The sequence below is a fragment of the Xiphias gladius genome, chromosome 6, assembly GCF_016859285.1.
Source record: "Xiphias gladius isolate SHS-SW01 ecotype Sanya breed wild chromosome 6, ASM1685928v1, whole genome shotgun sequence".
NCBI classification, from domain to species: domain Eukaryota; kingdom Metazoa; phylum Chordata; class Actinopteri; order Istiophoriformes; family Xiphiidae; genus Xiphias; species Xiphias gladius.
Genome location: NC_053405.1, coordinates 16,583,137 through 16,603,308, shown reverse-complemented (window position 1 = coordinate 16,603,308; position 20,172 = coordinate 16,583,137). Strand labels below are relative to the sequence as shown.

General features: G+C 40.1%; 1 protein-coding gene across 2 annotated transcripts in view; it reads left to right on the top strand.

The window, feature by feature from the left end:
• The first annotated feature begins 1,413 nt into the window (after nucleotides 1-1,413).
• xpr1a (xenotropic and polytropic retrovirus receptor 1a) overlaps nucleotides 1,414-20,172 on the top strand; it is a 69,662-nt gene continuing 50,903 nt past the window's right edge. The window contains exons 1-2 of one of the 2 annotated variants that reach the window (XM_040129726.1): nucleotides 1,414-1,964; nucleotides 9,519-9,570. In XM_040129726.1, the coding sequence (XP_039985660.1) occupies nucleotides 1,896-1,964; nucleotides 9,519-9,570 (121 nt within the window). In that variant the 5' untranslated portion in view covers nucleotides 1,414-1,895. The remainder of the gene's footprint in view (nucleotides 1,965-9,518; nucleotides 9,571-20,172) is intronic. The other variant, XM_040129725.1, reaches the window with a different exon arrangement.

Genomic DNA, 20,172 nt, shown 5'->3' with positions numbered 1-20,172 from the left:
AAATATAATTTAAAAAAAAACAAAAAACACCTTAAACTGCACAATAGAAACAAAAAAAGACTCTGAAATTGTTGTTTTACTTTGGTATGACAATGTCTTTAAACAAGGTAACAAAGTCTACATAAAAATAAAACATTTTGGTGCGTTCTTGTTGTTTATGGTGTGCATAGTAACCACTCAGGTAACTGTCAACAGTTAATGTTAAATAAAGCGTTAGTGTCAGTCGCTAGCCCACTGATACTCTGAACTTATAAAGGTTAAAAAGGGGGTCATTAAAATCTCTTCAAATATGAATTATCGCACTTTATTTCATAGCGTTACACTACCAACACGGTAATGTTTTGGTATGTAGCTTAAAGTGCACGGTCCGAATTTTTGCTTGTTAGCTTACTAACATTAGCTACATATTTTGCCTTGTGAAATCTGCAGCCTTATAACGCAGCCGAGTTAATTTGGGCTTTAATTGACTCGGCTTTACGACCGACGACCCGTTTAGTTATTTTTCTGTCCAATATATGTCCGATCTGTCCAATTTCAGTCTTAGTCCTTGGGGCTATTACCCGATATTTTTTTCATCATATCTCAGCGTGAAAGTTTTTGTTGACATGTGTCACGAGGTAAATAAGACACATTACAGGAAAAATGCATTAGCGCGGGCTTTCCAGCAGATGCTGCTATTGGCACAGTGATGAATTATCACCTGGTCTGCTCCTGCAACAGACTGAGCGACTGTCCCAACTTATCGTTCATGAGTTTCACCCAAACAAAACAAAGCTGGACTGAATTCAGAGCTGAAATGTTAAATCAGTGAAGGCAATAAAACTATTCTGAAAGCTGTACATTTTTGTGAGACACAATCACCCAGACTATAGACCATCCAGGGATATTTCTAGTTTCCATAAATTAGTATGGACAGCATAATGAGATCCTTTTGAAACATCCTATAAATTATGGTAGCCTATTATTCAGTTCTCTTAAAACTCTCTGCTTTTTCAGAGCACAAACAAAGACCTGTTCGTTAAGTTCGGCATCCGAGGGAGGCCACAACTCGCTGTCCCATTTCCAGAGAGATTGTAGAAATGTAGGAATAAGCAGGACTCTGGAAAATTCTGCTCACCCACATCCCGAGTAATCAGAATTGCTAGCAGAGGAGAGAGAAATAGATGAGAACAGGCAATTGTGATTTTTAAAAAGCATGCAGTAATTAGAGGCTATGTTATTTTCAATGGAGTTTCTACTATTAGCTGGACACGGAATGTAAACGGGATGTGTTACTGTTAAGCTATAGCCAATGGTTTAACTTTATCCCTTCCTTCATTGCAGACACAAAACAACAGCAACAACAAGCTTCTCAGACGGCGGCACCTCAGACAAAAACAGCTGATCAAAGAGGGGAGGAGGAGGAGGAGGGGGTCTGTGGTCTGTGGTCTGTGCGTAGAAGGTGAGGGGATCCCTGGCCGCACAGCCAACACTTTTCACAGGAGGTCCCAACAACGCCCGGTGCCACTGCGCGATCTGCTGACGCAACCACGTCGCTGTGGCTCAATGCGATGGCGGACCGCAATGTCCCCAGACCTGCCCAGGGAGGGACGGAGCAAAGTCACTGAGCCACTCTCACCGGCTCCATACCGCTGCCGCCCAACCACCTGTTAAAGAGGGGGCTGCTGTCGTTGCCGTCCCTCCCGTGAAATAGTATGTGGGACGGGGTCTGCTCGGAGCGCACTGACCGGGACGAGCCAGAAGCGGAGTGAAGATAGGAGCGGAGTGCACCGGGCTGACGCGCCGCATGTTGAGCCAGCAAGTTGACTGATATAACAAAAGTCGAGTCGACGGGGAAGGGGACAGCCGCTCACCGGATTTAACGGACATTCGAGGGTGACAGTTGTTCCGGCAAAATGAAATTCGCGGAGCATCTTTCGTCTCACATCACTCCTGAGTGGAGGAAACAGTATCTTCAGTATGAGGTAAAGTGAAATTTATTTTGTATTTGAAATAAAAACCTTGTTGATATAGGTATGGACGAAACTCCTACAAATGAATCCTCTATTTACTTGGGAAGTATTCCGGGAACCTGGAAGATAAGAGTCGATTTTAGCTATGGCAACATTTAAAAGCCTTTATATATATATATATATATATATATATATATATGTATATTGTTTCAGTTTCAGTTAAGCCCACACATGGGAGCAATAATCGACGGGAAAGACAAGGGATGCCCTATTCTTTATGGAGGAGAAACTGACTGCGGTTGTTGAGAGCCACGGGGAGCATTCAGTGTTTATTATTGTTGTTTGCTGAGTTTACAACACCTAAAAATGAACAGGATGAACAGTTTACTGAACAATTGAATGCCTGTCATACTAGGAAAATTACCTCAATAATTTTTTTTTTATTTTAACAAGTCATAGTATAAATATTTTTATAAATCATATCTCTAGTTTTACTGTGTGTTTATTTTTCATATTCTTCTTGCAACACAAATATTGGCACCTTTTGATTTCAGTGACTTTTTTTTGTTGAATGTCTAGGTAACATTAAAAATGAAAAGGAAAAATCTGTGTTTATTTTGTTTAACTCAAACAAAAATAAACCCTCTTTGGATTATGCTTTAATTTTTATTATTTGCAACAATCTAACTGAACACCAGGGTAATCTCTTAGGAATCAATTATTCATTGTTGCAAAATTTTAAATTTGCATCTCTAATTATTCATTGTTTTTGACCAGAGCTCTGAAAAAAGATGTATTTTATTTCTATCACGATGTGGTTGTTATTATATTATATTAATATTTTGCACAGTTTAACAGAAACGGTTGTGTCTTGGAATCAACCTGCAAGACTTCATTTAACCGGATATTCTATCGGGTTTCTGATGTGTGTGGATGCATAGGGATCTTTGTGTGCACACATTGTCTTTGTTGGATGGTGTACAGTACTTAAGGAGTATTTTATTTTCACACCCCACTTCTTACTGGATCTATATAAAGAGCTTTAATGCAGACATGCAGTGACGGGACAGGCTGCTCTGTTCCATTTAGCTTTATGAATTATAGACAAAGACCCTGTTCTCTTCAACCCAAGCAATCTACTACCCAGACTCAACAGAAGCTCATTGCACTGGTTTTATTTTGGAAACATGCCATGAATATTACTATCAAGTTGGATAACTGCTAAAGCAGACATGTGGATCTGACCAGCCTGACATGAATGATATGTTGTCATCACTGTGTAATAAAGACAATCTCAGACAACATAATTCAAGTCCAAAAAAAAAATTAAAGAGATGTCAGATATGTAGTGAACACAGTGGGGAGAGGACAACTCTACTGTATAATATTCTTTTAACTGCTTATTAACATACATGCACAGCCTTTCTGGGGTCTTTGTATGTACAGACTGCTGCACAGTGAGCTCAGGGACAGATGCATGGCCATACCAGCCATTTTACACCTCCAGTCTTCGCCTCGGCACACACTGACCTGAGATGGATGATGATAGATTTTCTCTGTCATCAACGTGTATAGAAGTTATTGAGTTGTATTAGATATAATATCTTGAAGTGACATTAGCTTTAATATTACAGTATTTTAGCAGTATATCTACACCAGTAACCTATAAAAGAAGCACTTTAATTCCTATAACTACTCTCAAGAGCAAATGATTGGATGTTTTTTATTTTTAAATTATTAGAATCCCACATAATCTTTTTAGATATATGTAAAGATATTGTATTACTTTATTACTAGATTAACCGATTTATGTGAGCAGGAAAGATTGATGGATCTATATCCATATCTTCTTAAGAAATACTTTCATTAATTTTTATAAGAATTGAAAGCAAAAAAATAAGTGTGTTGTGAACACAACTGTATTTAGTCATTGATACATGATTTGTATGGAGCTGATGCCTATGTTTTGCTTCTTTTTTCTTTTTAACCGTCCCAAAAATCCAGCCTATACAAACATATTGTTGTCACAATTGTTGTCACATGTGTAGCTATTGTTGAATTATGTAGATGCGGAGGATTTCTCTCCCATCCATACAGCATTCTTCCTAAAATCTGAATTATATATAGGTTTTACAGCGAGGATGTGTTTGTATGTATTTGTGATACTGCGGCTTCCTTCAGTCTTTGTCTGACCTCTGTAAACACCATTACCTCCTGAGTGGGTGGGGCAGGGAGAGATCAGGAGGAGAGCTCACACCTACAGATGATGGACATCTTAATCAAGGCTCTTATGCTCTGAGAAACCAGGCAAGAGACAAGGACGATCGAGGTATATTCAGAGTCAGTTAAATTAAGTGAAGCAGGTCAATGAGATAAAACAGACTTTAAAAGAAATCAATTTTAATGTCACACTGAAAAATGCAAAGCCTGGATATACTACTGTGGTGCAACACAAACATTCAGTTATTACATACAGTGGCAGTCATCACAAACAGCCCGTCGTGTATTATTTTGCATTAGGTGCTGCAGTGGCTACTGCAGCCAACACAACTGCTGTATTGTAATTAAGTTGTCTGTCTATTAAATGCCAACAATGACAAATTATTCCAGCAGTACAGGTCATTTTTACCTGTTCTACATGCAGTAAAATGGGAAACTTCCGCTGTGGCTTTATCTGTGGTGTATGCAATATTACAGCTGCCCACATGCAAACTGACTATGGTTTGAAGTGATATTCTGGCCTTGGTGTGCTAGTTGGATTAATTAACCTGCTGCCCAGTTTTTACTATCCTCCTCTTTTTTTTTTTTTTTTTTGGAGAACGCTATTGTGTGGAAATCTGCAAGCTGCCTATTCAGATTGGTCAGCTAGTTTCTATGCAGATGAGAAGGATGCGGCAAAGTGGCTGTTCCAGCAAATGCAGGCTCTAGTTAGTAAGGCCCTTCATCTGAATATGGAGGCATTGACAAGGCTATTGAGTGATTTAGTGATTAGGTGTGCGCTTTATCCTGTGGGATTGTAGTTATCAACCTGTGTGCTAAACAGCTGTTTGGTATGGAGGTGTGCATGTCCTGCCGATTCCAGAGGGTTGTGCCAAAGGGCAGGGGATATTCAGTCCTGCTTGAAATTATTGGCACCCCTGAATTTTAAGTACAAAATTTAAAATATCTTCAGAAATAAATGCAAAGTAATTTTGTATTTTGTATAATCAAAATATTTTAATAAAATAGCCAAGGTGACTGAACAAAAGAAAATAAAAAAACAAACTTGAATACTAGGGAAATGATACAAACACAAAATGACATTAACTAAAAGGACACAACTATTGGTACCCTTCACTAATGTTTGGTTGCAAAACCTCTGGCATTAATGGCAGCCTTTAAACATTTCTTGTAGCCATCCGAAGCTTCTTGCACCTGTCTACTGGTAGTTTCTGTCGCTCTTCCATTGCTATGCGTTCAAGCTCTTTTAAGTTTGCAGGAGTCCTTTTTGCAAAGGCAGATTTCAGTGCTCTCCCCAAGTCTTCAATGGGATTTAGTTCAGGACTTATTGCTGGCCAGTTTAAAACAGTCCATCTTTTCCTTTCAACCATTCTTCTGTGTTGCTGGTCGTCTGCTTTGGGTCATTGTCCTGCTGAAAGATGCAAGACCTTTTGCCTCAAACCTAGTTTTCTTACACTGGGTAACATGTGTTTGTCTAAAATGCCTTGGTAATCTTCTGATTTCATCACTCCATTGATACATTCAATGTCTCCAGTAGCAGTGGCAGCAAAGCAGCCCCACAGCATGATAGAACCTCCACCCTGTTTTACTGTAGGTAGGGTGAAAGGTCTTTTCCGTATGGGCTTCATTTCATCACCTATAAACTCTGATGCACTGTGTTCCCAAAAAGCTCAACTTTGGTTTCATCTGTCTATTGAATATTATCCCAGAAAGACTGTGGCTTAGCTATGAAAGTTTTTGCAAACATTAGTTTTGCCTTTTCGTGCCTTTCATTCAATAGTGGTATCATCCTTGGCCTTCGTCCATGTAGCCCTACTTAGTTCAGTGTGCAGCGTATGATACGACCTGAAACCACCAGTCCAGATTGCTTCAGGTCAGCCTGAAGCTCTTTAGTGGTCTTGTGTGGTGTTTTTTCCACAATCCACATCAACTTTCACAGACTTCTCTTACTGAGTTTCTTCTTAGCACCACGTCCTGGAAGAGTCTTAACAGGTTTATGACTGAAACGTCTTGATAACATTATGAACTGTTGAAACAGGAATTTCAAGATCTTTTCCAATTGCCTTGTAGCCTTTGGAATTGTTATGTTTTTTGATAATAGCATTTCTGGTGCTCTCAGAGAGCTCCCTTGTCTTTACCATTGTGAAAAAGAAACTGGATACAATCAGCCCCTTTTTATGCAGTAAAACTATCATTCATTGGTTAATTCAGGTAATGTGAACACTGAAAATTAAGCACAGGTGAGTCTTATTTGTTTGTTATATTGTTTGAGGAACTAATTTAAATTCATGAAAAGGGTGCAAGTAATTATGTCAAGCGTACAGTTTTTTATGAAAGCATTTTTTTTTGTACAGTCACTTTGGACATTTTATTTTATATTTTGACTATACAAAATTGGTTAATTCGCATTTATTTCTGAATATATTCTAAATACTGTACTTAAAATTCAGGGGTGCCAATAATTTCATCCAGGACTGTAGGCTGATAGGTACAGAGAAGATATGTGATCGTTATTAAGTGCAAACATATTAAAATGCTGTTTTATAAACTCTCACTGACAACAGTTGGAATTAACTTCTGCTTCTCATTTTAATTTCTCTACATGCCTGAGGGTTTTTCATACAAAAGCAAACTTGTGTGTATTACAGGATGTAAAATGTAAGTGATTTTGTGTGGTTACAGTGGAATTTAAATATGTATTGTATAACATGTGTATGTGTATGCGCGCTTGTGTGTGTGTGAGGCCACATATACATTTACATCTGCAGTCTAATCACTAGTGTAAGCTTTGCCGAGGAGGAGGAGAGTGCATGTTGAGACTCACATTTACAATTCAAAGTAGCAAAGTGATATTACGATATGTAGAGGAATAACAGGTCCCTCCCTGATTTCAGTGAGTGAGTGTTGTTTGTTTAAAGGTGAAGTCTTGTGTTTCTCTAATTAAGTTGAATGATGTCATGTAAGTGGTACATTAAATTTACAGAATTGCGCATCATCTATAGTTTGTGCAATGAAAGTGTGATTTATCAGCATGTTCTACAATATGAAAAATATGTATACAACAGGCATGGCAACTGCTGAGAACCCCCCTTTCTATACCTCCCTCTTTCCTTCCATCCTCACCTCATCGTTCCTCCCCCACTGGGAGGACATCTGGTCCCCGACCAGACCTGCCCTCTGCTCCTCTCCTCCCCTCCCTTCAGCCTCTCCTCCCATCCTCTCTACTCCTCTTTCTACACACAGGGATCCACTCAAACACAGAGCAAAAGATTAAAGTGATCCACCGTTGGCTTTCTATTTGAGATCTCTTCAGACTTATAATACACAATGTGGGACCTCCTCAAGCACAGGGATAACTATCTCAAGCATCTTAGAGGAAGGATTCGACCATCTAGCACTCAAATATTTTGCTTAGTGTCCACTCAACATGTTGCAGCTATTAAAGGGTTGAATTCCATTGACAACATTCAATCGACTGGACGCGTTTGGTACCGTGTTACATGCATGTTTGGTTTAGTAAGTATGCGTCATCATCACGTTAATGCATGGTCATTCAAACTGATGGCCCCATTAGGCTTGGTTTAGTTATTGTCTACAGGTTTCATCCCTGATTACTGCCAGGCCTGAAGGTTTACCCCAATTCCCCAAAGAGCCACCCAGCCCTGCTTTCCCATCACTGCCATCACCATGGCAATGCCTCCATCTTAATGAACGCCTCCCTCTCTGAATCTGAATGTCTATTTCCCACCTATTAGATGGAGGGGGGGGGGCTTTTTTGCTCACCAGAGATTAACCAGGACTGGGCCCTGCTCCAATGCTGTGTCTGCACAGTTAATCTCCTGTGATCTTTATCAGACAAGGTAGAGACAATGCTACATACATATAAAATGTTTACCTCTTGGATTAGCCTCCAGTATCTGAGTCTCATTGTGCATGTAATTGACAGAGGAACTTCAGTATCAACAATCCACGCTGCTATTAACGCACATCAGTTTCTGAGTGGTTTCCACCCACACATTTTTTCTTTTTTGCCAGGGCAGTTTAGTTCTAAAGATTCTTTGTTGAGAAACAAGATTCAGCTCCATTCTTTTCTCTGATTACCACTGATATGTTCAGATAAGCCAGTGTGCAATTATCTGTCAGTTTCCATTATCTTCAAGATCAATCTTATTGCAGAAAAACAACCTAATTTAACCACTGCAGCTATCTCTTTCTCTCTCTTTCTTTCTTTCTGACCCATGTACCTGTCAGTTTATCTGTCCTCCCCTCGAAGCTGGAAGCTTTGATTAAAAAACAAAACAAAACAAAAAAACAATGTTTTCTATCAAACTCTACACCTGTCAAAGGATCTCTGACTCAAGCTATTACTGTTCATGTCAAAAGTCCAAACAACAAGCATTGTTCTGATTTTTCATCATTATTCTTTTAGAGGGTGTTTGCAATAACTTTTTATCCGTTGAAGTGTATCATATTTTTCTTGGGTGAATGAGAGTTCTGCTGTGTTGCTGTTTCTCTGATTTTCTTGATCTAAAATGGTGAAAAAAGTAAGGAGAGGAGATGGCCCATATTTTATGGAGTGAAGATCTAAAATGTATTCCCTATGCAATATGAAGAAGTCTTTTCTGCATACTAGTTACTCCAAAAATACTCCTGGTTCCTATCAAGTTGTAGTATTTATTACGTTCTTTGTTGTTTAAAGCAATCACTGTCAAATTTGGCATCCAGGTATTTGTACTTAAGCCTTTATGTTTTCACTTCTCTGAGCTATTGTTTTTCATCAGTTTGTGTAGTTTTGATATCTGCTGTTGTAGCTTGAAATAAATGAAATGATTAGATTGCCAGAATTTGTGTGTTGTTCCTTATGTTAACAGCTGTGTGGTTGTTGCTGCAATCCTCCCTTATTGAGAAAGTGTATAGTTAATGGCTCTCAAATGGCTTCAGATGGTTTAAATGCTACTGTAAAAGCAGATGGTGCTAACAATTGGGTAATGCCTCATGACCCACTGTAATCACTTGTTACTTAATCTACTGTATGTACTTTAAATACAGCTTCTGCTCTATGCGACATTTGGATCCAATGTTGAACTGACTCAGGTGGTTTTGACACTTTGTTGTCTCATAATTTATCTTAAACTAACCCCACATTTACTTCATACATGTGCAACTGCTTATTTTATGCATTCATGATTTCTTTGGACTCTGCCAACTTGACATGAATTCTGACATCCAGGCAAAAGTAGATCAATGTTTCTTGTATAAACCTTTTGTTGCTCTGGTCAGTGTTTGCAGACAGTTCAGTTGCAGAAGCTCTGACCATCTGTATTGTTTTTCTCATTCCCTCATCAGGCGTTCAAGGAAATGCTGTACGCCGCCCAGGACCAAGCTCCGTCCGTAGAAGGTAAGGAGACTCCCTGTTTGTATAGACAAACCCAGAGATACACACACACACACACACACACACACACACACACACACACACACACACACACACACACACACACACACACACACACACTTTTGTACCCAATGGCCCCTGCTCAGGGCCTGTTTGGGCATCCCCAGAATAACAGCCCTTCATCTGCTATATATAGGCAATCTAACATGCTGCCACTCACTCCACTGTCTCTGACCCAACCAGAGCCCAGCCAGTTACTAAATGATTACCTTCTGCCTCACTATCTTAGCTAACCTGCTTGGAGTAATAGACAGCGCATGGGAGGAGAAAAGTGCTGAGATGAAAAGTCAAAGGTTTACAGAAGTGAAAAAGTGAAACTTCTATATTTGTTGTATGCTTACTGTGGCTAAAAAGATGTTTTGCACTATGGAAGCTGTCTGGAAGCAGTAACCTATGTGGGTTGAAACAAAATCCTAAAAATCTGCAGCAGTGTTCTGGTAGTCTGCATAACAGACCAGAGCTGGAGTTCAGTCTTGAGTGGTGCTACTCAACATAGCAAAGATAAGGAAGGCCACTGGCTATAATTAATCTTTAGCATTAGTCTGCAAGTGATGTATGATGAGGGAAAGAATGTAAACCATTTGTTTTTATTTTAGATACCAGTTTATGGAAGTAAACAACTTTTTTTAGTTGCAGGCTTGACATGTACTTTATGATGTGTTGACGTGCAGCTCCGGCTATGTTACTGTGAATGTGTTTCTGGAGAGTACAAAAAAACAGGGCTTGTCCTGAAAGTGACCTCTGCCATGCTTGCATGTCTGTGTTACGATGTGACGAGCGTGTGTGCATGGGTCAAAATGTGTATGTGTGTGTGTCGTGATAGTGATAGATTTTTCATTGTTGTGCAACATGCCCCTCACAGAGCTGTGACTCCCTGTGTCCAGTTCTAGCTGAGCAGGCTTGATGTGGATTGATGTAGTGAGTATGATGTTATTCTATCCATGAGCGACAAAGATGTAACTCACAGACACAGAGACTCCGTCTCTGCATGTGTGAGAAAGCTTCAGGCACAAAGATCAGTTTCAGAGATTTGTTGACTTTATTTTTGACTGCAGTAGGTGTGAAAGGACACCCTCAGGATTTGTTATGTACCATATTCTATGAAATGCGATTTACGTGTATATATGAATTTTCATTGGCTTTGTGTGTATAAGAGCTTGAGTATGTTTTTTTTTTCCATTGGTATTGCTCGTTCCTAAATGGTACATTTAATACTTCCATAGAATACATGTCTTGTTCAGTGATAATGATGAGCTGTCTCTCCTTTGAACGGTGTCTCCAGTGGCTCTTAGCCAGGCTGGGCGAGTTCAACATGGATAATAAATCAGTTCCCTTCTAAGGTCTGAGCTGTACTCATGGGTCACTGCTCTGCCTCTGACAGCCTATGGCAAGATAGGTGTGTGTGTGTCTTATGAATAGAGACAGGATCAATCAATCAGTAGAAAATCATACTGTGTCATTCATCTGGTATAGTTGTGACGTTTCACCATTCCCCACTCAATCATATTGATTTGTGTGCCTTTCACACTTTTTTGACACAGTAGAGAATGTTACCAAAACACTGAAGCAGGCAAGTGCAAACAAAGGAGTATCCGCAGGGGCATTTGTTGTGTTGGAGAAAAGAAATATTTCAATGAATCAGACGATTGTCTGTCCTTTGTGGTGATTTTATTGGAAAGAGAGGGAAGCCATAATGAAAACAGCAGCAGAAGCAGAGATTAAAAACAGCATTACTGAGCCCTGTCTAGAACACTCTCCTTTAGCTGAGGTTTGTTAACTTTTCATAAGAGAAACAAGGTTACCAGGTGTTGTAAAATTCAAGCTTACTGCAGCACTTTCTCTTCAGATCTGCCATACCCAGTATTTGAAATCTGATTGAAATAAACTGGGCCAGAACAATATTGGAAACAATATACTGCACTTACATAGTTTTTTGTTCTACCTTAGTGGACAAAGCACTTTACAATTTGCCTCCCTCTCAGTCATCCATTTACATACAAATTCACACACTGATGGTGGTAGAGCTGCCCTGCAATGTGCTGGAGCATCAGGAGCAATTTGGGTTCAGTGTCTTGGTCAAGGACACTTTGACATGAGGACAGCAGGAGCTGGGGATTGAACAAAAACTGTGATGAATAGACAACCTGTTCACCCGTCCTGCTGTTTCACACCATCTTTTGAAAAATCAAATAAACAGCAGCTGTAGCATTTGTTTTCACCAGTACTTCATCTTTTTTTTTTTTTTTTTCGGCTTTTACACAAATTTTAGAGTTAGGTGCCAAAATCAGCGCCTGCAGTGTATGTGAGTTTGTTTTTTTTATTTGTTTCTTTGTATTGTATGTGTCATGCAAGCAGAATGTGCATGGGAAACCAGTAGGCCTGCAACTAACAAGTATTTTTATTATCAATAAATCTACCAATTACTTTCTCAATTGATTGATGAATTGTTTGGTCTATAAAATGAAAGTTTCCTGAAGTCCAAGGTGACGGCTTCATATTGCTTGTTTTGTCCAACTAACAGTCAAAAACGCAAAGATATTCAGTTTACTGTCACATAACCAGATAACCAGAAAAAAGCAAATCCTCACAATAGAGAAGCTGGAACTAGTGATTGTTTTGCATTTTTTGTACTCACGAAAAAGTGAGGTTTTACGTCTTCATTGCACTGGCATACTGGCATTGTGATGTCAGTGCTGTAACAGTATATTTACAGCTAAATTGTAAACCTTGATCATTTTATTTTATCTGTTTCTTCAGTAAACGACCTATTATGGGGATTTTAGTTAAGGGTGCGCTCCACTCTCTCTCTCTCCCCCCTTCTGTCTCCTCTCTCATTCTTTACAAAGAGCAAGGTTTTTGGTATTCAGAAGATGTTTCCCTAGCCTGAGGGAGACAGTTTACTCGGTTATAACTACTTGCTCACCCACTCTGCTCTCTCACTGGGCACCCTGCTGTAGGTGATAGAGCTGTGTAGTAGAGACACAACACTGAACAGGCAGCACTTCAAAGCCTCTGTCAGGGCCTCTGCATATTTATCATTGTCTGTCACTACACACTGCAAGCAACAGTAAAAAAATGTGTAATGTTTATGGTTTGATCTTTCCATAAGTGTATAATTGTCTCTCATGCTGTCTTATTCGTTGCAGTGCTTGTGTTGCTTTTGTTTAAAGAGAGGTGCTGATTATCCAATCAGCACCTCCATCAAAGAGAGCCTCTGTGGCAGGATACCACAGAAAATACACTTCTTTCAGCACAATTTTCCAACATTAACCATTAACAAATTAATTCAATTTGAACAAGATGGATGCACAGTAATTAAGAGAGCTTGCTACAAACAGACATGCACAACCATGCACATAATGTTGGCTCTGCTGCTGCATATGACCCTTCACCCCTCGTTAAGATCTTTTGTCCTCATACACTCCGTCCCTTCATTATTCTTTGTGTAATTGTAATTAAAACACGCCTGTCCCTGTAATGTGGTGAGCCAGTGGAATACAACTGGTTCTGTTTCCCCCTTGTTTCCCCCATTAGAATGATTTATGCCACAATCTAATTCTGTTAGCCTGTTGATTATTTCAGAGATCTGGGAGCAATGGCCCCATATAATAAACACACAGCTTTAACAGGAACCTGTGTATGTGTTGTTTGTATCTCATATTTCCAGTAATGTTCACATGCTTTCCATGCCACATATGCCTGAGGCAATTTTCTAATACTGCAGGGGAGTGAGCTTTTACACTGCAAGTCATTCATTTGCTGTCTCATTCATTCATCTATTCATTCATTCATTCATTGTGTCCTTCATTCTGTTGTTCTCTGTAAATAGTCAGTCTATTACTGTGATGGTATCTGTGTAGGGAAGGGGCAAGGGGTAGCTGTGGGAAGATTGTAGTGATGGCACTGTTAGATTCACGCAGAGAGTAAGGGTGGGGCTCATGTGTAGTACCACAACCCCCCCACACACACACACATACACACACACTGTCCGAGGAGGGGGATGGGGTCACTTAAAGCTCTAAGGGCCAGAGAATGGATTTTCCTCTGAATCTCAAGGTCAGGATGTCAGAGATGAATGAATCAGACCAAAAAAAAAATTAACTACAGTAAATGGATGATTTCTTATGCAACACTACAGTCTATATTATATAGTAAAGTAAATGCCCACCTTATTTTCACTAGTGTCTTGTGGCTTGGCCATCAGTTGCCTTATCCCTTTAGGGCTTTTCATGTTTTATGCAGTCAAATCAATAACAGTATAAAAGCTGCAGTGTGAAAACAGGATGCCTACAGTATGCCCTTGTTTTTTTTTTTTAAATCAAGCTTCAGCAAGAAAAGACTTTTATTGTGTTGAAATAGAATGTCTGCTTTCATTTAAGGAGTCCGAACCTATCCTTTGTTGCTGAGTTGCTGAGCTGCTATCAAAGAGTCAAGATTCAACACTTTATTCCCATACAACTTAGTTATTAGGAATTTGTCTTAGTGTGCTCATAACAAGCCAGCAAAAAAGCCCAGCATAACAAATGATAAGAAATAAAGACCCATAACCCATAAACCCTACCCCATAAACCATTACATCTAGTGCAAAATAATAGAAGTAGAATGTCAGGTGCTTTAAAATACAGTAGAATACAAAATACAGTAAAATACAATAAGATTCAGTTTAAAATAAGAAATAAATGTCTTTTGAAGATACAGTAAAATTCAAAATACAATAAAATACAGTAGTAGTTAGTGCTTTGCGTTTGCCAAGTGCTGACGCAGAATCGGGGAACCATTTAGTAATTTGATGGTTCTGCAGTAAGTGCTGTTATGGGAAATGAGATGTCTTAGTTTTGATGGCCCTGAGTCTTTTCCCTGAGGGGAGAGTTATTAAGGGGAGATTTGGCAGCATGCCTGGAGTCCTGTAGTATTTTAGACCTATTTTTAGCCGAAAAAAAGTTGAGAACACTTTCTACGGCAGCTCTGTAAAACTGCAGCATCCCCTTTCTAAACACCCTAAACTTTTTGAGCTGGCGCAGGTAAAAAAAAAAAAAAAGTGGGATTTTTGGATATTGCAGATCGAGTTGTCATCCCATTTCTGAGTAGGAGGAGATTGTTGTTCCAAGAAACTTAAAAAGAGTGGGGAGAGAATAGATTTAAATTTCTTCAAAAAGCAATATGAAACCACCACTCAAACTTGACTTCAAAGTTACATGATAACTGTGACAAAAGAATACAGTGGAATAGAATAATAATGAATTGAACACAAAAAATACCTCTCTGTAGAGCAAGATGGATGTACGCATGGATTAATAAAATTAGTGTTTCTCTGTGTTTCTCATTGAGTCAGAACAAGGCAACCACAAAGCCAGATGTTCACTGTTCCATCCCAGACTCCTGTACCATCGCAACCCTCCTGCTCTCCACTGTGCAGCCTGTCAAGATTTTTGTTCCAGTGCTTCTCTTGGTACAATATTCTCCCCTCTCAATCAGCTCCTTATAACTCTATAACTTTTATTACAGCGGAATAAACAAAACAGTTAACCTGCACACTGTGGCACCCTTTTCTGCTCTGCCAGCACCCCTTTTAGCTCCAACCACATCTTAATGAATATTTTGTTTCCACGTTTGAGCCATCGCACCTAATCTGCCTAATGAAAGCGGCAACTTGAATCACAGCCACAAATCATCTCAACTACACCTTTCAACCAGCACTTATTCTGCTATTTTCTATTATTGTCCGCGTCGCTTGCTCACCCGCCATTTTGTCTGCTGTTGTTGACGAACATGATGAGAGGTTAGTTGAAGGCTGCTAGCCCGTGAAATACAGTGCTGATTGTTATTCTCTTGGCGTATATGATGGAACAGAACCGTTATTACTGTTGTTGGTCCCCCTTGGAGTCTTTCCTCATCCGCCCTGTGTGAAATAGCGTTTTGATTTCTGTAATATTCTTACCTTGGCATGTTGATAGCTGAAGTTTTTTGTTCAGGCAGGTTTCCAAAAATTTTGATGCATGGGTTTTTTTTTTTTCCTTTTTGTACTCTAAATGATGCTTGTGTGTTGCTTCTGGACAAAGCCATTGGATCCCTTTGTTGCCTTCATGTGCAATCAGTGTTTCTTTGTGATTTATTTGTTTTTGCTCAACAACTATAAGTGATAAACAATAAAAATAAAATTAGATCCACAGTGTATTAAGTATGACCAACCTTGGATGCATCTCTACAGTAGACAAATAAATGAATACATACATATATACACAGTGTCTCCCTAGCCACTGTAGCTCAAGGATACATGCATAACTAACACCAAGTTGAACCAGGCAGAGAAACATATACAACTCTGTGTGTGGTTAGGAAGACAGACAGTTGCTGGCAGGATGGCAGGGGGTCAGGCGGGCATTTGGAAGGTGATAGAAACAAGGAAAGGTAGGGAGACAGATGGACAGGCAGGAGGGTTCAGTAGGACAGTAGTATGGCAGCCAGGGTCTCCCACCAGCCTGCATTATTGATGTGCTCTTTGACAAGCTGCTGCTGCTGTTCACTTCCAAGGGCTAATTGTTGGGTTTTTGTGGGGGTTGACTCCTTTTTTTTTCTCCTTAATCTTGGTGCAAACTTGAACGTAGATATAGAAAAAATCCAAGCTGAACTAACTCAAATGGAGCAACAATGAAACACGACAACCATAAGGGAGCAGGAAGAATCTAATGGCCCAAACTGAGCTCTGGAATTAAACTGGCCTCAATCTTGCAGAGCAATGTAGGATGGAGGTGGCTGTGGATTGTGAGATTGCTCCTTTGATGAGACTTCTAAGGGTATTAGAGGGGAGGGAAACAGGGGGGTCAGGGTCAATACTAGCCTAGGATCGCTATCCCAAGGTCAGGGACTAATCGAACTGAGATAATGAACGATGAAAAAGGTGGTAATTTGGTTGAAGAGAGGGATGAAGAATGATGGCCAGCAGTTTTCGCTTTTATGCTTGATGTGATGATTATAACAGAATGAAGAATAGGAAAGAGGAGGTTGGAAAACATTGATAAATGGATTGAATGGGACTGTCATTGACCAGTCTGAAACAGAAACAGATAGAAACAGAGAAAGGGATCCTTCAGGCAGGAGACAGACAAACAGACTGAGTGGGAGGTCCCTGGGCTCATCTCCAATGCATGTTGCCCTGCATTAGCACTACAGCCATCCCGCAAGAGAAACACAGAGAGAGAAAGAGAACCTTGATAGATGAAAGTCTTCTATCCATCCATCCATTATTCATCGGCGAATTAGATCTCGCCTGAATGAAGTGGAGGAGAAGAGGAAAGGGAGGGAGGAGGAGAGGGGGAGAGAAGGACAGAGGTGGGTTGACTTAGAGATGGAGGGATCTGGATAGCAGCTGTTGTGGTGTTGGGAAAGGGGGCGAGGAGTTCAGATGAGGATGTGGCTCCAGTAGAGGAGATATTTTTAGATTTGGGGCATTTGACAGGAGTCTGGGAGGATAAGATTTCCGTTGGTGCAAATGTAGTGTTTGCACAAAGGGGTAAAGGGATTTCAGGAGTGGACAAAAGCGGGCAAATAAAGAGTAGAAGCAATAAGGGCAGTTGTGCAGGTAGGAGAAATGATGATGTGTTTGTGTTATTCAGCGATTTTTAGATCAGGGAGAAAGGTGAAAGAGAGGTTAGTGGTGCTCAGAGGAGTCGAGGTAATCGTGCAGCCCTCTCAACTCTTAAATGTAGTTATGAGGGCTTCTAAGGGTTATGAGTTCTTTAATCAATGACTTGTCCATCCTGTGCCTCTCTGCCCCTGTATGTGTGTGAAATTAGCATTAACGTATGCATGCACATCTTTGCAATGATCTCCTGATCTCCATTTCTTATGAACACGCTGTCAAACAAATGAAGATGACAGGAACAGGCTGTGATTTCTACATCTTCAAAGATGGATAGAAGCTAAATACTAATCGTCAAGATGAACGCTAAATATGATTCCCTGATGCAGAGCTTTTACTTGAATGGGAATGCAATCCTGTAAAGGTTAAATAAACAGCAACCAGATCATATGATCTGGCTGCTAGCCAGGTGCACAGCTGGAGATCATATACGTAGAGCAACGACAGTGATGAGATCTGTTTCTTTTGATTAGAAATCAGCTGTCCAGGTCTCAGGGGTTTGGTATATTTGTTTAGCATTAGTAGGGCTTCCAAACCATAATCTTATCTCTGTTATGAGGCAAGTTATTGTTTTTAATTTGCGATTGGAAGCATAATCAACAGCTTTGGATGTCTGCCAGCAGATTAGCCGGGCTCTGCTGAGCGTAGCCAATCAGTCATAGCTGACCTCATGGCCTTTATCTAGCACGGACTCACACTAGGCTTTTCTGATGTATTAATTTGAATAGTTTGCTTTATTGACTGCATTGCTTGGCTGAAAAACAAACAAACAAAAAAACATAATTTGGATGTGATGCACACTCCTATGGCATCTGTCCTGTATTCAGAGATTAAAGATCAACAGTCTGAGTGATAGCAAAGAGCAATGCAAAGCAGGGAGGTGATGATGGATGAATAGAGAGAAGAATAGAGACATGTGACCTTGTCTCTGCTGTGTGTTTTGATGTTTTTATCTTCTCACGCTGTCACTCTCTGCTGCACTCACATACACCTTACTGTGTATGAGATGTTGCCCCCCCCCACAAACACATGCATGCCTGCAGAGACAGACACACATGGGCACACACAGACACATAAGGAGCTGTGTGCTACAGGGTGCTCTGGGGGTGATAGTGAGCTATAGATGATGACAGCAGGGCCATATGCTGATGTATTTTTGTTTTTTGTACTACTGCAATTAGAGAACAGCCAATGAAATATTACACAGTGTCCACTCTAACCTCTGCTGTAAACACTATAAATGTTGTAGGGAAATAAGAAACCCTTCGTTACTATACACAAGCTTAACTGTATTACACACGAAGAGCTATTTTCAGTGTCACTTTCTGATCTTAGCTTTTTAATTCCGTTATCTAAATTAACTCTCTGCACTAGGATAGGGAACCTGCTACTTGTGTTATTTTTATGAGTCAAATGATAGATATTTGTCATGGGTGTGTGTCGTTTTACATGGGCATCTGTATGGACTGGTGATTCAGGAGGGCTGTAGGTGGGTGGGTTTGTACTGTATGTGCTATTGGGCGAGTAGGGCATTGCAGAAGACACATTTTCCTTCACTGTACCCATGTGCTGCATCGTCTCTCTGGAGAAATGGCCGGAATCTGGCTCAGATTGGCTCAGAGGCATGAAAAAAACGTGGTGAAAATGTACCAGCCACATGAAGCTCATATGTGACTGTCTTATCGTCTCTGTATTGCTGTGTTGACTCTCTCAGCTGATTGTCAACACAATTACAGGCCTCAGTGGTACACCTGGCAGGAGAAGGATCTGTTTCAGATCTGATATTTGAGGGAAGCATTTCTCTAGCAGCAGAGTTTGACTTTAAATTGAATGTGATCTCATGGGGGTCAGTGCCAGTGTGCATGATTTCATGTGTGTGTGTGTGTGTGTGTGTGTGTGTGTGTGTGTGTGTGTGTGTGTGTGTGTGTGTGTGTGTGTGTGTGTGTGTGTGTGTGTGTGTGTGTGTGTGTGTGTGTGTGTGGAGGGTGTGTTACAGAGGTGGCATATATTTGTGCTTGGTTTGGTCTCCTCATATATCATCCTCACTTTACCAAGGGGCAAAATGAGAGAGACTAACTCAGAGAAAAACTAAGATGTGGCAGTGGAGATTCAAGGGCAGTGAGGTCTGAGAATGACGGACAAAATGAGAAGGAAAGCAGGAAAGAGAAAAGAGAGGTGACATTGGTGGTAATTGGAGGAAAGGAAGCTAAAGCCTAAGGGAGCTTCCTCTCCAAAACGTTACTATTACTCACAAAAGATGAGTGAAAATAAAAAAGACTGGAGCCTGGTTGAAGCGCTTTCATTTGCTTATTCAACAAATTTGGATTCCCAAAGATGGCAGCAATAACTAGTCATAATTTAAATTTAATACATTTGAGGTCAGGGGTTAGTTCTTTCAGTGGGCACAAGAACACTGGTCGAGATATAATTTCTCCTCTAAAATTACACTATATAACATTCTTCAAATCCAAAGACAAGATGAGAGAGAGATATAAATAATTCACAGCTATTGTTCCCTCCTGGACAGCCTGTCTGTTTTTATATTAAATGTTGAATTATTAACAGTGTGTGAGATTGGCAATATGGCGAATCTCCCTTCTGATGCTCATGAAACTTCAAAAACTGTCCTGTCACTTACTGGCAGCGAAAACGGCACCAAAACGGGTAGACAGTAGATGGTAAATTAAAGTATGATGAGAGTATTTTATTGTTATATGGTATATTAGAAGCAAGTAGGAAGATGAGATAATGAAAGAAAACTTGACCGTGTGTTTGCTCTCTTTCTCTCTCTCTCACTCACACACTCACACACACACACACACACACACACACACACACACACACACACACACACACACACACACACACACACACACACACACACACACACACACACACACACACAC